This window comes from Rhodnius prolixus, unplaced genomic scaffold (genome assembly GCF_049639745.1).
Source record: "Rhodnius prolixus isolate KJV_2025 unplaced genomic scaffold, Rpr scaffold_1, whole genome shotgun sequence".
NCBI classification, from domain to species: Eukaryota; Metazoa; Arthropoda; class Insecta; order Hemiptera; family Reduviidae; genus Rhodnius; species Rhodnius prolixus.
The window spans coordinates 67708138-67722585 of record NW_027411581.1 but is presented as its reverse complement, the minus strand read 5'-3'; the positions used below and the strand labels follow the sequence as shown (position 1 = coordinate 67722585).

The 14448-nt window shown below is 37.6% G+C and overlaps 1 protein-coding gene across 2 annotated transcripts in view; it reads left to right on the top strand.

The window, feature by feature from the left end:
* The window catches only part of LOC141446276 (G-protein coupled receptor GRL101-like), a 153284-nt gene that overhangs the window by 15365 nt on the left and 123471 nt on the right, over window positions 1-14448 (top strand). For both annotated transcript variants that reach the window (XR_012453613.1, XM_074112807.1), the window contains exon 2: window positions 6914-7042. Coding sequence is in view for 1 of the 2 variants with exons in the window: in XM_074112807.1 (XP_073968908.1) it covers window positions 6943-7042 (100 nt within the window). In the remaining variant the exon portion in view is untranslated. The remainder of the gene's footprint in view (window positions 1-6913; window positions 7043-14448) is intronic.

The window sequence follows — 14448 nt, the reverse complement described above, 5'->3', positions numbered from 1 at the left end:
TAGTACACCATTCCAGGTGAAGATGATTTTCCGTACACGTCCCCTATTAGTCGCCTCTTACGACAGGCAGGGGATACCTAGGGGACTATTCTCACCCGGTCCCACACGGAGAGTTGAAGTCTACAGCTTTCATCAGCTGGTGAGGAAGAACTATTGAAATTTAACTAGATTTCCTTTTGGTTGTGCCTTGCCATTTCTAGCCGCCATCTTGGGAATTCATTCTTAATGGCCTTGAACGGCGGACAGCTGTGATTGGATGAGCGTCTAATTATCCATAGGATTCGTCCACCGAACTTCGTAGAAATAACAAAAATGGCTCGAATAAAACAATTTTGTTGGTGTAGTGATTATGAAGCGTGGATTTGTGATACCGCGTATTTGTTAGAACAGCGTTTCCCAACTAGCGGTACGCGAAAAATAATCAATAATGGCGGACATAAAAAATTACATCATAAAAATATCATAGAAACGTATTTTACTATAATTCATAAAAATTATTTTAATTAATAAAATTATACAGTAAAGTTGTTAATATGTACTTAGGTTGGTCTGTCTCAAGATTTACGGGAAAATATAATAGCACATTTAACAGGATTGTCTTTCATGGAGTATTTTCCCAAAACCCGAAAACACAAATGATAATTGGATTTCAAACCCCCTTTTATAAAGAAAATTTAGGAAAAGCTACATCATTATCGATAAAAGGATAAAGAAACTTTAATAGAATTATCATGTGACAGAACTTGAATGATAACTATGTAAAGATCTGCTTAAAGAGACTGATTGTAATGAGTAAGCTCTATCCAAGCAACATTAAATTTAATTGGTACTTACAGGTAGTTAAATGCTTAAAAGAAATTAATTTAGAAGATTTGGGCACAAATACAATAATCCTTAAGAAGAACTTTGTAAATTAATTAATAATTTTGAAGAGAAAAATATTTACGCAATTTTTAATTATTTTAAAAAAGTTTTAAAACTAAGATTTGACACTTTACAAAATTTATAAAGTGAACATGAACTTGAACTCCTTTGTGAGAGATACATACAAATAAAGATAATAATAATACACACTTGGAATAACAAATTTCACGAAATACAATAATTTTTATGAAGTGGTAGAATTTAGCATGATGTACTACCAAGTGGTCTAAGCGAGCCAAAGAAGGTTGGAAAACGCTGTTAGAAAGAAAATGTTAACTGTTAAAAAGGAAGAAACGATGTTTCCATTTTCAGTCATTATCTTTTATTCTTTTTCCAAGCTTTTGGTCAGGATAGGGCCGTCCTTTCAGGGCTTAGGCTATTGACAACTATATGGGTAAGGTCGATGCGTCTTCTGTCAGCTTAAGAACTGAGTTTGGCCGGTATTTATGTTTGGTTGGAGAAAGAGGATTAAACAGTACTTTCCGTTCCAAGTTCTGGTAACTTCCTGTGTTCAACCGGAAGCGTGAGAGCTCTCAACTCTACACACTCTCCACCATATTACGTACTTCCTCTTATCTTATTACTGAACGTAAATAGCAGAGGTCGTCATACAATGGCCAGTTCCAACATGTAGTGCATAATCCTTAGATCGTTTTTAGGCTTTATAGCGATTAATAGCAGCGACTAATCTCGTGTTTTGTAGAATTTGCGGTCGCCGGTGCCGATAAAGGACGAAACACTTCCTGTGCGGAAGTGAGCAAATTAAACCTGATTTCCTTTTTAGAGTAACAAGTTCATCCAGATGCCCATTGTACAGATCCCCTAAATTTAAATCGGGAGAGGACCTTCAGTTGGTATGTTCACCGGCCAGGGTAGGGGTTCTTTCCTAATTTAGAGTTTACTAGAACCCATTAGACAAGATTAGGGTAAAACTTGGTTTAAACTATATTTTTTTTTTTTTGTTCCAGCGGCAACCTTCAGAAGAAACCAAACCATTACAGACACACTTCTATCCTAAGTTACCCTCTTTGATTACGCCGCTGACGAGGATAAATGAGTCGGTCTATAAGAAGTGTTTTAGAACTACAGAAATTACGTACCCATATACGTATATGTAGTCGTATTTCTTGACTATATAAGACCGCCCAGTTAAAAGGTTCTGTAGCCCCAATGAATGATCAGCGCCCCCCCCCACCACTTCCTGTGACCTATTTCCGCTACCCTTTTACTAGTTGCACGGCAAAAAGCTCTCATTTCTGTGGCGTCTCGTTAGTGTTTAAAGCTTACTGTTTACACTTTAATTTATAGTTTTAAGATTTAGTAGAAGCTAAGATCTCGGTTTACTTGTTCTTCTTCCACTATAGTGAGGAGCTAATGTAATCGTGCCGATTTCCGGTTTGAAACAAATTTTTGCAATCTAGACGTGCGTGCAGCGAACAATTGCTGAACAATTAATGGAATTAACAAGAAATGTGGAACATGAATCCAGACATCATCATTTCCGGTTACAGAAGCATAAACATAAAGTAAAATCGAATCTTGGCAAAGCATGAGTGAATTTAAGTTTTCTTTATGGTTTGAGAGCTTCTAAGATGGTATGGCTCTCCTCGAATAAGAAGTAACAAGCAAGGGCATGCAGACTGATTCAAGAAAATGTCCACATTAAACGTAAGGGTTACATTAGAGGCTGCTGGAGGCTGCTGGAGGCTTAACGCTCCGCTGGCTGGAAATCTTTTAATGAAAACAACAACATTTTCCAGGGAAAGAAAACTTAAAAATAAAAAAAATTGATACGTGAATAGTTTACGAAGTTTTGAGGGAAACCGTTGGAGCTGTTTACAAGAAAATCGCTTCAATTGAGATTTTTCCTGTGAACGATTACATTTGAAATTTTCAATATCTGAAACAAGAACAGCTTCAAAACTGAATGATAAAATCTGAGCATGCTGATCATGCTTTCTCCCTTCCGCCCAAATTTTTTCGCTTTCGTAATCAAATGATTTTTAAAATCATTTCCGGTGAAAAGAATATCTGAGACGATCGCTGTATTTCCTGTTCGTGGAAGTAAGAGAAAATGAAAATTTTCAACATACTTTTTTCTAACAAATTAATAGGTACTTAGATATCAACATGTATTTTCCGGAAGAACTTTAGTTACGAAAAGCGTTTTGTAAAAGTCGCATGTTTGATGAAAACTTGCAAATAGAATACTTATGAGAAGTACAGTCTGGGAAAAAGTTACGACTTTTCCTGGTAAAATGTGACAAAAAGTTATGATTAAAAAAGTTTAGCTAGAAAAAAATTAACTTCTGGAAGAAGATAAATCAAATCTAAAGGAACTTATGAACTCCGGTGGACACAACATAATTCATTTCACGTATTGTGTTCCAAAGCCGGAACCATACGTTTAAAAATGGTGGAGAATTTGTTTTATTCCTTAGTTTTTAAGAGTCTGTAGGAGTTATCTTCTTCCACAATCCTGGCGTCCTGTTCGTGTCCAGGGCACTATCTTTATTATTCGAACAGTATCCTTTTGAAAACTAGAATTTTCCTTCTACCTCTTGCGAGTTGTTTATTCAAAGAGTTGAGACTTGTTTTGCAATTCTTAAGTGTCTAAGTTGGCCTATTTTCCTGGAAACTTGGAATGCCTAATTTTCTTTTCCTTTCCTTGCCAGGAAGTACTGTGATCATGTCAAATTTGTTAGGTTAGGTTTTCAGTGGAGACAAATGTTTTGAAAGACTTTAGATTGAAAAAGCAGAAAATGCCATTAGAGCGTGTTGGGTGTATGTTAGCCCTAATTTACAAGTTCCGGAATAGAACCACTAGCGTGTAGTCTACCAAAGAGGTAAAAGCATTACAAGAAACGGAATGAGGACAAGCAACATCCAGCCTTAGACAAAGTATTTTAGGCACCAACAGCTCCGTTCAAAGAGATTTAGGCGACTACCTGAGTACAAGGCATTGCTGCCGGTTAGTTAAGCTTTTACCAGCCGCCAGGAACTGTTCCTCTCTACATGCAGGGCCGCCATTGTTTGACGTGAGCTTCTTGTGTCGGTAGATCGCACAAGAAATATCCGTCTGATGACGGTTCTAAGGCCAGTAACCAAAGTGACCATCATGGAACGCTAGTTATCAACAAGAAGCGGATGTCCTACCATATTCTGGGGGTGTTCTCACTCGTATCCTAGAGAAAAGTGTCACCTGCGACAGGAAGCGCCACAGCCATTTAGATCGCAATGCCAACACCGACCCACATGACTTTCACTGAAAAAAAAGACCTTTGAAAACAGGAAACGTCTCACGATACTCCCCCTTTAAGATGTATTGACAAAATCGGGAGGTCCTTATCTGAACTGTCGAAGAGTTACTGAGTAGCACGGAAGCTAAGACTACTTCTAGACCCCACTTCCGGCCAGCGATTCTCTTTCCACTCGAAATTTCAGCAACTAATATTACCTAGTGGTAAAGCTGTAAATTGTAAGGGCAAGGAAGTTCTTCATTGGAATGGCCCAAACTATAGTTTCCTGGCGAACTATTTCAAACAAAAACTAGATCTACCCAAGATCATGGACGGAGTCTAAGGAAAATTGTTAAGTGCTTTTTAGAGGAAATTTGAAAAAACATGCTGCTGAAGTAGCACTTCCGGTTTTTTCTACTTCGGCACTAAACGAGATATCTGATCTTGAAAACGGATATTAACGGTGAAAAACTCCAATCGAAAACCTGCAAGATAGCGGTGACTTACTGAGGAGGAAGTAACAGTTAAACTCTACAATCCTCGTTACCAACATGGACGCTTTTTTTTTTAATGCGAAATAAGAATGAAAGTTGCGGGAAAGATCAAGTAGCGCGAGAATTACACGCGCCAAGATGTTCCTCAGCGCGAAAACAATTTAGAGGATAAAGTGCAGTCTACACAGAGCTTCAATTAAAACTTTCAAAAGCCAAACTTATCTTCCCCACACTATCGGGATATATAAGGAATAGTTGCCAGTAGATAGTGGAGCACCTTTGAAGAATTACTTTGTACGAAGGATGGATTGTTTTAGCTGCAAGAAGAAACAGAACCTTGGCTGGAGATGGTACCAAATACCAGGGAAATATAGTATCAAGATGGCATGTGCAAGGAACTAATGGCTGTGGGGCGGGGCGGTGCTGCCACCAGCTGTCTGCAGATAATGAACAGTCAGTGTTGTTTAAAGCAAGCAGCAGGCTAGAGGTAGGTTATATAACCTACCTACCAAACTTTATCAGCCAGTCTCTAATCAGCTGCTATAATTATATTAATCACCAGCCCCATTGTTTCAGCAGCACATTAGAATATATCCCGCTTATCATTCAAGTCGTCAACAATGGAACACTACCCTGGTAACGGCAGACAATAGATCTGGCTCACTTTTTTCCATTTATAGCACCATCCAAAATAGTAACCCTAAAATTAATTTTCTTCAAAAAAAAAAAAACAATGTTGCAATTAAATAATAAATAGTTGTGTCAGTGAAATTACTGGGTCACGTAGCGTGCTTATTTTATTTGGTAGACTGTAGCTAAGGTGATTCTTCAAGTTAAGAAAAAAGTTAACTTTCGACTGCCAAATAGCGTTTCTTGGACGGGTAAGGCACTTACACAATTATCCTATTGCCAAGTAGTCAAGCAACCACTAAAATTTGGGATCTCTCTGTTCCCGCACAAAATCACCTCAACATTTTTCACCTTCAAATTTGGCGTGATCAAACGAAGATCTTGAGATTAGTGGGAGATATATCTAGCAGACATGTTTCATTTTCCCGACAGAAATATTTTGGGAAATGGCTCGCAACTTTCCAACCAAGATTTCTTAAAACTGAGTGTACGAATTGATCTTTCAAACAGTTCTACAAGAAACCAGAGAAAATCCATTCATCATCAGGCTGGAAAATCCACTGAGTGAAGTGGTACTTCCGGTACAAGACTTTGGCTTAAAGATTCCTGTTTTCTCTTCTTTTGTCGAAATATCAAAGTCGAGCTTGCCACAAGTTTCCGTTTTTAAATTGGGCTGACTGTACCCAATAAAACCCACGCATAGATCTATTCCATTAGCTTTTGTCGAACTAAGAGGACCTCAAGATGGAAAACTTCCGGAAAAAAAATCCAAATAGAAAATCTGCACGATCTTTGTAAGAAAAATAAGAAATTCCAGATGTTAATGTTTCCAGGATCTCAAAGCAATTATAAGCGTCCCCGTTTGTCAACAATCAGACTACGAGAACAGCTAATCCCATTTTACCTAGCTATGGTAAATCTAATTTTGCAGATTTAATTGAAATAGTTGGACGAACTGGACTTGGGGTGATTGCATTGTTAAGGCTGTACATCTCTCTCTGAGGCGAGAGTTTATTAAAAGCAGATCTGTGAGTCGTCCAGATTTCCCATGTGGTCAGTCTTGGGACTTTCTATTAGGAACACAGGTGATAGCCATTAACACGGGGAGAGGAGATCTTCCATATCTGCCCTCATAATAACTGCTAAAACTATTTCCATTACATCATTTCAGATACTTCTCTTGTATGGCACGGAGATTTATGATTAGTTTTAGGTATTGAATGTGGGATTGATGTGACAAGAAGGCAGATTTACTATGGTGGAACGATGGCACTTGTAGTTTTCAAAGTAGGAGATCCCCGGTTCGAATCCCGCACGTCGTATTTTTTATTTTATTTTTTAAATAGAAAAAAAAAATGTTAAACACGTGGTTAGCTCTGCAGTGCTGATCTATATCTATGACTTTATCTATCGCAGAACTCAAGTTAAATGCATCCTTGGACACCAAACAGGTTACTAAACTAGGGAAGATTTTACTATCATGAATTTTTCAAAATTTCGTTTCCCTCAAAAATAACTGCATTGAAAGCCTACTAATTCTGGAAGACTCTGGTGTTTAGGGAATGCTTTTGGTGAAATCTTGTTGAACTGATAAACATAATATTCAATATAATTTATGGATTGCAGGGTGTGCGGTCCCCGCCCGGACGGTTAAGATGCAGTTCATCCAGTTGTTGGCGTACTGCAGTATCAGCTTAATGGTGTTGTCCTCCAGTGGCAGCGAATTGTACTCGACTCGTCAGCCATCCACCCTGGGTAAGTCAGCTGTTATCTTGCTTGTATTTCTCCTTTACCGATCATTATATTGGTCAGCACTTCAGAAAGCAATGACTGTTCCATAGTAATCTTACGTCGATTCTTACATCGATTCTAACATCGAATCTTACGTCGATTCTTACATCGAATGTTACATCGAATCTTACGTCAAAGCTTACATTGTATCTTAAGTCGATTCTTACTTTGACTGGGAACAAATCTGTTGTGAACCCTCACACGCCTTTCTCTCATCCGAATTTGCATAATTAGTTCCACGTTGCACTAGTGGAGGCTGCACTAGATAGGGATAAAGTGCTTCCATAACTTTTTAATCGCAACTCATCCCAGGAAAATTATGGGCACTTCCAGGTATGAGAGGTCATGTAAGGATTTATCTTTTTAAATTCTAAATTTTCAGAAAATCGCCAACATGAAATGTCAATGTTTACTGAGCCAATTTTTAGGCAATTGGTCGCGGTTTTCTACACCAGGCTTAAGATGAAGATATAATCCTGGGAGCTCCTGGCTACAGGAAAGCCGCATTGCTTCTCTTCCGAACGGTCTTCATGTTTTTTGCTTAGTCTTTATTCTAAACTGACTTCGTTCACAGCATTCTGAAGAGAGATTCATTCTGGTGCTCTTTAGTGAAGTGCCATTAATAAGGCGATTCGTTGTACTTCATGGCTCACGACATTTTACTTGGGGCTAGCTCACTCTTTGGTCCAGAATGACCCACTGTTTAGGAGCAGAAAATACCCTCACTTCAAGAAATAAGGCACAGCCATCTTTATTATCACCTGACTCCAACTTATAAATTACAGAGGCCAATAAACCCCCACAGTGCTGTACTCTAGTGGATGTGTTACAGCTCGAAGATACGTCCAATTATGGTTGTCTTGTTTTACTGCACTAGCTTTGCTTTACAGCCATTATTAACTGCTCGTAAATATCCCGAAAATGCGCTATAATTCCCGAAGTTATATGGATTATTTTCCTAGAAAATTTTGTTGTTTTTTTTATCAATCAAGCAAACAAAATCGATAAGACACTAGTTTGAAGAATATTTTATGATTGTAAGTTTACAATTTATGGAAAAGATGAAGTCGTGTAAATATTATTGAAAGGTTATCATTATTTCTAGAATTTAATTATAAATCAGTTGGCAACACTGGGTAAATCATATGACGTATTCAAATGGCTGCAGGACATGATTCAATTTACTAGCAGCTTAAAACCATTCCTCCCCCTGCCACCACCTTGGACTGTGTTGTCACAACCGTCATCGTAGCAAAATTAACATGCTACAATTTCCTCCGCCAAAGACTGTTGTGAGGCTGTAATTGGAAACACAGTTTGCTACCTTTCGACAGGTGACATTGTCCCGAGACAGCTTGCTTTCACTACAGTCTGACAAATATATTACTAATTTCCTTCGTCAAATGAATAGTTAAATGATTTCTATTTCCTTTTCCGTTTTCTGTAAAATGTTAAATGGAATTTATTGAAGGCGTTGAAAATTAATTTTTGGACGCAAAAATAGGTAATTTGGGTTTAGAATAGAATGAGATGAGTGAGTGCCTAACTACGGTAATGCCTAATTTTACAACTACCCTTACTAGGTGTCGTGGACGGAGGCAACTAGCAACAAGACTTTTAGTACAAATTTCTTGAATTAACCATTAAATAAAATCCAAGGCCTGAAGACCGGGAATCGAACAAAGCAATATCTAACCACGAACAGATGGACACACACGCAATCAAAGACTTTCTAAATGTTCACTTCCGGTGAAAAGTGCCCAATCTGAACTTGCAACATTTCCGCTCACAGTAACTTCCCTCCAAACGAGTCTTTGTCGCCCAGGTAACTCGTTCCATACCACACAGTTCTCCACCCACCCCTCTAACTTCCGTCTCTGTCGAGATGCAGCTTTTCCAAACTGTAGTTTACGCGAACAGTGAGCAAGACCGATGGGTTATAACGTCGTCTTCACCTCTCATCCGTTTAGCTGTATCCTTTTTCTCCGGGCGATACATACATCAAGATTCTCAGCCAGCCAGCAAGCAAGAAGCACTCCATTTATAAAATCATGTGAAGGGTTCCTCGCCCAGGGGGATGTACGTACTACAGTAAGAAATATGATAGCATTAAAGCTGTTCACACCATAAATCAGATGTAAAGCACTTAAGCGACGCTGGGTTTGTTGCAAACGTTGAATTCTGACGTATTTCAGCAGGTGCATCCTTCCCAGTTATGGTGGGGACTAATTCCTTCATTTAGAAATTCTTGGAGGTAGACATTTCTGGAAATATATTTATGTAGAGAGATCCCAGTACTTATTTACACCGGAAGGAAGAGATTCTACGTTTTTTAGAAAAAAAAATAAAATTATCGCAAGACCGGAAGTTAATTTATACGTCCTTGACTGACGCTTATTACCACCTCCTCTTCTTCTTGTCGTGCTTAAATTTCTAAATTCAGTTTACCCCGGAACTACACACTTCATGACCACTTCCTGTTTTAACATTGAATCTTGCTGAATACTCAATGGCGTATCCAGGATTTAGGCCCACCAACCATGCAATCATGAAGGCTTCTTGCTGCGGAAGTTTCAGTTAGCTTCCTTCCACGCTGTAAACACGCAGCAGATTTTTTTTTTTTATTTTGAATTTTCATCCCGGACACATCCGGTTTTACAGTACATGCACGCACAAAGGTATATCATTTCCGCTTGTTGATAAGCGAGAGATGGTTACCTTTTTTTAGCGACAAAAGTTTTTCTGTCGTAAAAGCAGAGGAAATTAAGTTGGCTGTGGAATTTGTTAGTTGGCGTGTAAAGTTGTGCGCCATAATGTCGCTCTTCGTGTCATCGGGGCCATTACTGTTTCTCTTTCCACCTCCTTATTTAAAACGAAAACTAATAATAATAATATATTTATTTCGTACTTGGGGAGACCCATAAAAAATGGACTTTTGTTCTCTTCAATACATACAATACAGACAAAGTGCATAATACGTATGATAGACAAATAACAAAAAGAAACACTAAATAATAATAATCAAAAATAATGCAAAAAATAAACAACAGCAAAATGTAAAACAAAAGAAAAGTAATAAATCTTCCAACAGAACAACATTAACTACATTAATAATAAATTAATAATAAATAACTAAAATGAAACTAAAGGTTCGTACAAACTAATAATAGATATAAAAGAATACTCTTGTTTACATTTGTAAACAATAACTTGTATCAATGATAATAATAATACATAAAACTTACAATCTATCTTTGAACTTCCAAAGCTGAATTTACAAAATAATATTATTATTATTATTTTAATCATTTAATAATTAGGTTACATTAGTAGCAGAGCGTTCAGAGAAATAAAGCGCTCCCTGATACGTGGCCTAAGTTTTCGCTTTTCACTATTGCGATTTTGTAAAATTGCATTCCACTCTAATCGGAACTAGATGAAGAACTTTCTAAAGCATTATTAATAAATATCCTACTGTTGCCACAAAAGACATTTTAATTTTATTTAAACGTAAATTTTATAAATAATCCACTAAAATGTAATATAAAAATTGAATTATATACAATATGTATTTTTAATATAAGTCAACTTTACCCACAATTAATAAAGTTTATTATAACTGCATATAAACGGGGTTAAAATTAAAAAACAACTTCTTGAAGCTTCTGAATAGAGTTTGATGAAAACGTAAACTGTTCCCAGTTTAGTCGTTGCTATTGTTGTTCTTAGACTTTGTGTAAGCTCAAAGTTGCCGAATTGTGACAGTGAGTTGTTAACTAACAGAACTCTCTAGCTATACTGAGAAAATACGTTCCCCCACTCCAGCACTCTGTCTCCCCACCACCATTTGCATTTTAATTATTTCATCGTTTATTTTCTAAATGAAGTTTCTGCCTTTAACACCTTCACAAATGGGTTCATCGCTAATAGCAACTTTGTTTTCTTTTAATTAAACCAAGTGAATATACGCAAGCTTTGTGATGATAGGTCTGAAGTGTTAGTGCGGAAGTACTGTTGCTCAAGTTGAATTCATTGAGAACCTGTTGAAACCTGCACACTTGCTCTAAAAGAAAAGCTTGCCGCCACACTGTTAAATGTTTAGGACTTTGAAAATGTGGGGTTCCACAGGAAGTAAATGTTTAGGACTTTGAAAATGTGGGGTTCCACAGGAAGTAAATGTTTAGGACTTTGAAGTTGGTGGTTCCGGAAGTAAATGAACACTCACACGACTTCTTCTTACCGCAGTTAACATAATGAAACTTTCTCGAAACTTAGAATTCGAGGTAATTGGCGTCCGGAGCTTTTTTCAAGGCACTGCAGGCTCCGGACAGTGTTCCCTTCTTACAATCCATCATCGGACAGTGAGCTGTAAGAAGCTCCTAGGAAGAGAAAATCTAAGGTGCAGCTGTATTCGAACCCACTATGTCCAAATTGGAATCCAGTATTTGCTAACCACTCAGCGATGCCCTTCCCTTACTTCAGTTATTGTTCTAACAAAAGATGCTTCTGCTGCTTAAGCTGCTGCTTAACGAGGATGTACACGAAGTGACCTTCATCGAATTTTCCTGGAGAAACAGTCCTAGATCTTTAGATTTTCCAACGGCACATCGAGTTTAAGGAAAATCCTGAAAACTCAGTGAAGTTGCCCTTTAGGGCAGCTAATTTTCACCAAAAGCTTGTTGTCACCCACTCAATTTGTGAGGGGTTTTTTCTCGGCCTCAGAGGACTTCTAGACGTTTATTTCTGTGGACTACACAGCTTCCTGCTAGTAGAAGTAGTAGTAAAGATATACATACATAATTTCTCTCTGCAGTCAAGTTAGCTAAGAATAAATCTTCGGCTCACTTACAACAGCATCGTAAATCTTTCTTTAGCGAATATAACGTTTTTTTTTTTTTGCTCAAGTTTGAATGAAATGTGTTTGTGGAAGTGGAAGGCAGCGGTCGGGCGGTGTCTGGGTTCAGATTGAGTAAAAGGATTGGCTGAGCGTCCCACGTGGAATATAATGGCAACTTTGCTGGGGACGTCCCAGCCTGGAAGATATGGTTCCCATGGGAGCAGCCCTCTGCTGCTGAAATCACAGCTTGCTATATTTCTTGGCAACTTCCATTGATCGCTCGCGCACAAACTATAACGAGAGCCAACTTCCTGCAGGACATATTGTTTCCGGTAAAATTGGATCCAGCCGTGAACACTCACACGACTATTCCGGATCTCAATTTGCTGATAATTAAACTTTCTTAGATGTTACCATTTGTGATGACCTTCTAGGAAGTGGGAATGTGCGCCCAGTCCTGGAACTAGGTCAAGGGCTGTCCTGCAAGAATGAGTAGAGGGAGGACACCAGCTTAGAGTCTAAGTGGTCCAGAGCAACTGACTGTTGATGTCTGCATCTCACGCGATCTTCACGGAGCCCTTCCTTCCGGCAGTGTACCACCTGGCAACACTGTCCTGTCCTCAAAGTTTCATTTCATTTCCTCCCAGTTTTTTTTTTTTGGCTTTTCCATTTAATTTGAGGAAATCCCTGGACTTACACTCTGGAATTGCTGGTAAAAGCTTCATAATTGGGGGGCCCAAACTACCAACAGTTCGAGGTCCATCGCCCAGGTGTTCTAATCAATATCACAAATATTTTTATACTTTTTTCTTTCTTTTTTTGAAGGAAGGAAATCAGTTTGCCTTGCCTCATCATTGGAGGCTTTTATAACATAAGCAGCTTTGGTATTTAACTTGCAGTAAGCATCTTTACTGGCATCATTAGTGGGTTCCAAGGCCAACAGCTGATATTGTTACGTTCCAGACATTCTCCAAGATTGTAGAGCCTCAACAATGGTGTGAGTTGAGTCCATTGGGGAAAATCAAATACAAATTAAGTAAAATCGGGCAATACTTTTATCATCATCATTATTATTTTTAATAGAGAATATTTATGAAACCCTAGGGTTTACAAATAATGAACCCTACAATTTGTAATAGAACCTAGTAAAACTTTGATATCATGTTCCTTTAAAGCAGGGGTGGGCAATCTTTTTCTGTGAAGGGCCACATAGGGGTATTGGTTTATTACCGAGGGCCGCAAAAGGTTATTGGTTTATTACCGCGGGTCGCAGTACATATATATTCCTTTTTATATTTATTTCGGGTTCTTATGTATTTATTGTTTTTATCTATTTATAATACAGATTATTAATTAAAATGAAATTTATTAACAAATCAACAAAAAAACGGCATTAGTTATTTTTATGAAATTGCTTCATATCTTCCTTCATCATTTTTTCTATTAAAAGTCAGACGAAATAAAAATAATGCGATTGCATTCACATTTATATATCCCCATAAAATAAATAACTAGAGAAGAAGCGAAAATCCGCAGCTTCGACGGCGACAACACGCTTTGTGTCGCTGTAAAAATGGCGTACTAAAAGTCGAGTGATCATACAAAGAAAGAGCGCGGATTACTAATATAAGATTTGAACGCTGAGACAATAATTGTACTACCGAAAATCACCAAACTTTATTAACAAAAAATTTGAAATATTATATTATTTAAATTTTTATTATTTGCCGTTTTGTGCCGCGGAGGGGCCGCAGGAATATGTTAAAAGGGACGCACGTTGCCCACCCCTGCTTTAAAGGAACCATTTTCATAAGAATCTCGAATCTATTTCCGGTCAGCCATTTTTCTTAATATTTGGAATTTTTTCTAGACTCCCCCCACAAAAAAAATCGATTCAGTTAATGATTTCGACTAAAAGCCTTATTTGGTCATCTTCCGGTGGGAAATCGAAATATCCGATTTAAACTTTCCGCGATTTAGTAGTTTTTCTAAGTTACGATCGTCACTCACATACACAGAGAACGAGGGAGGGAGAGAGATCAATTTGTAGAAACCATTTTTTCGAACTCAGAGGACATCAAAACTGAAATTCTGATCGATTATCTTATTTTACTTAATACAGGTTTAGTGGAAAGTAATAATCGATTTAGTAAAGTGCACTTCTGCTTCACAGTTGAAGAATCTTAACTGTTTTTTTTTTTTTTAGTTTTATTGATCACACACACACTCTCTCTAAACACATTTAAGGACCATTTCTGGTAAAATCAAAATTGGACGCGATGGAAAAATTTTCCTTTTACCTGGAAAAAAAATAATGAAAATGAGAGAAAAACAAACACAAAACAAAACACAGAAAATTGTGTCCTTAAGTATAGTTTATTCACTTAATAACATAAGGCATAACAAACATAAAACATAACATAACATAACATAAAGAGTGACATACATAAAGTGAGGAATGTCTCTTATTACCTGCAACCCTCTAGCTACCCCTAACGGTCATCCCTTCTCATACACCCTCAACAGGGTTGCC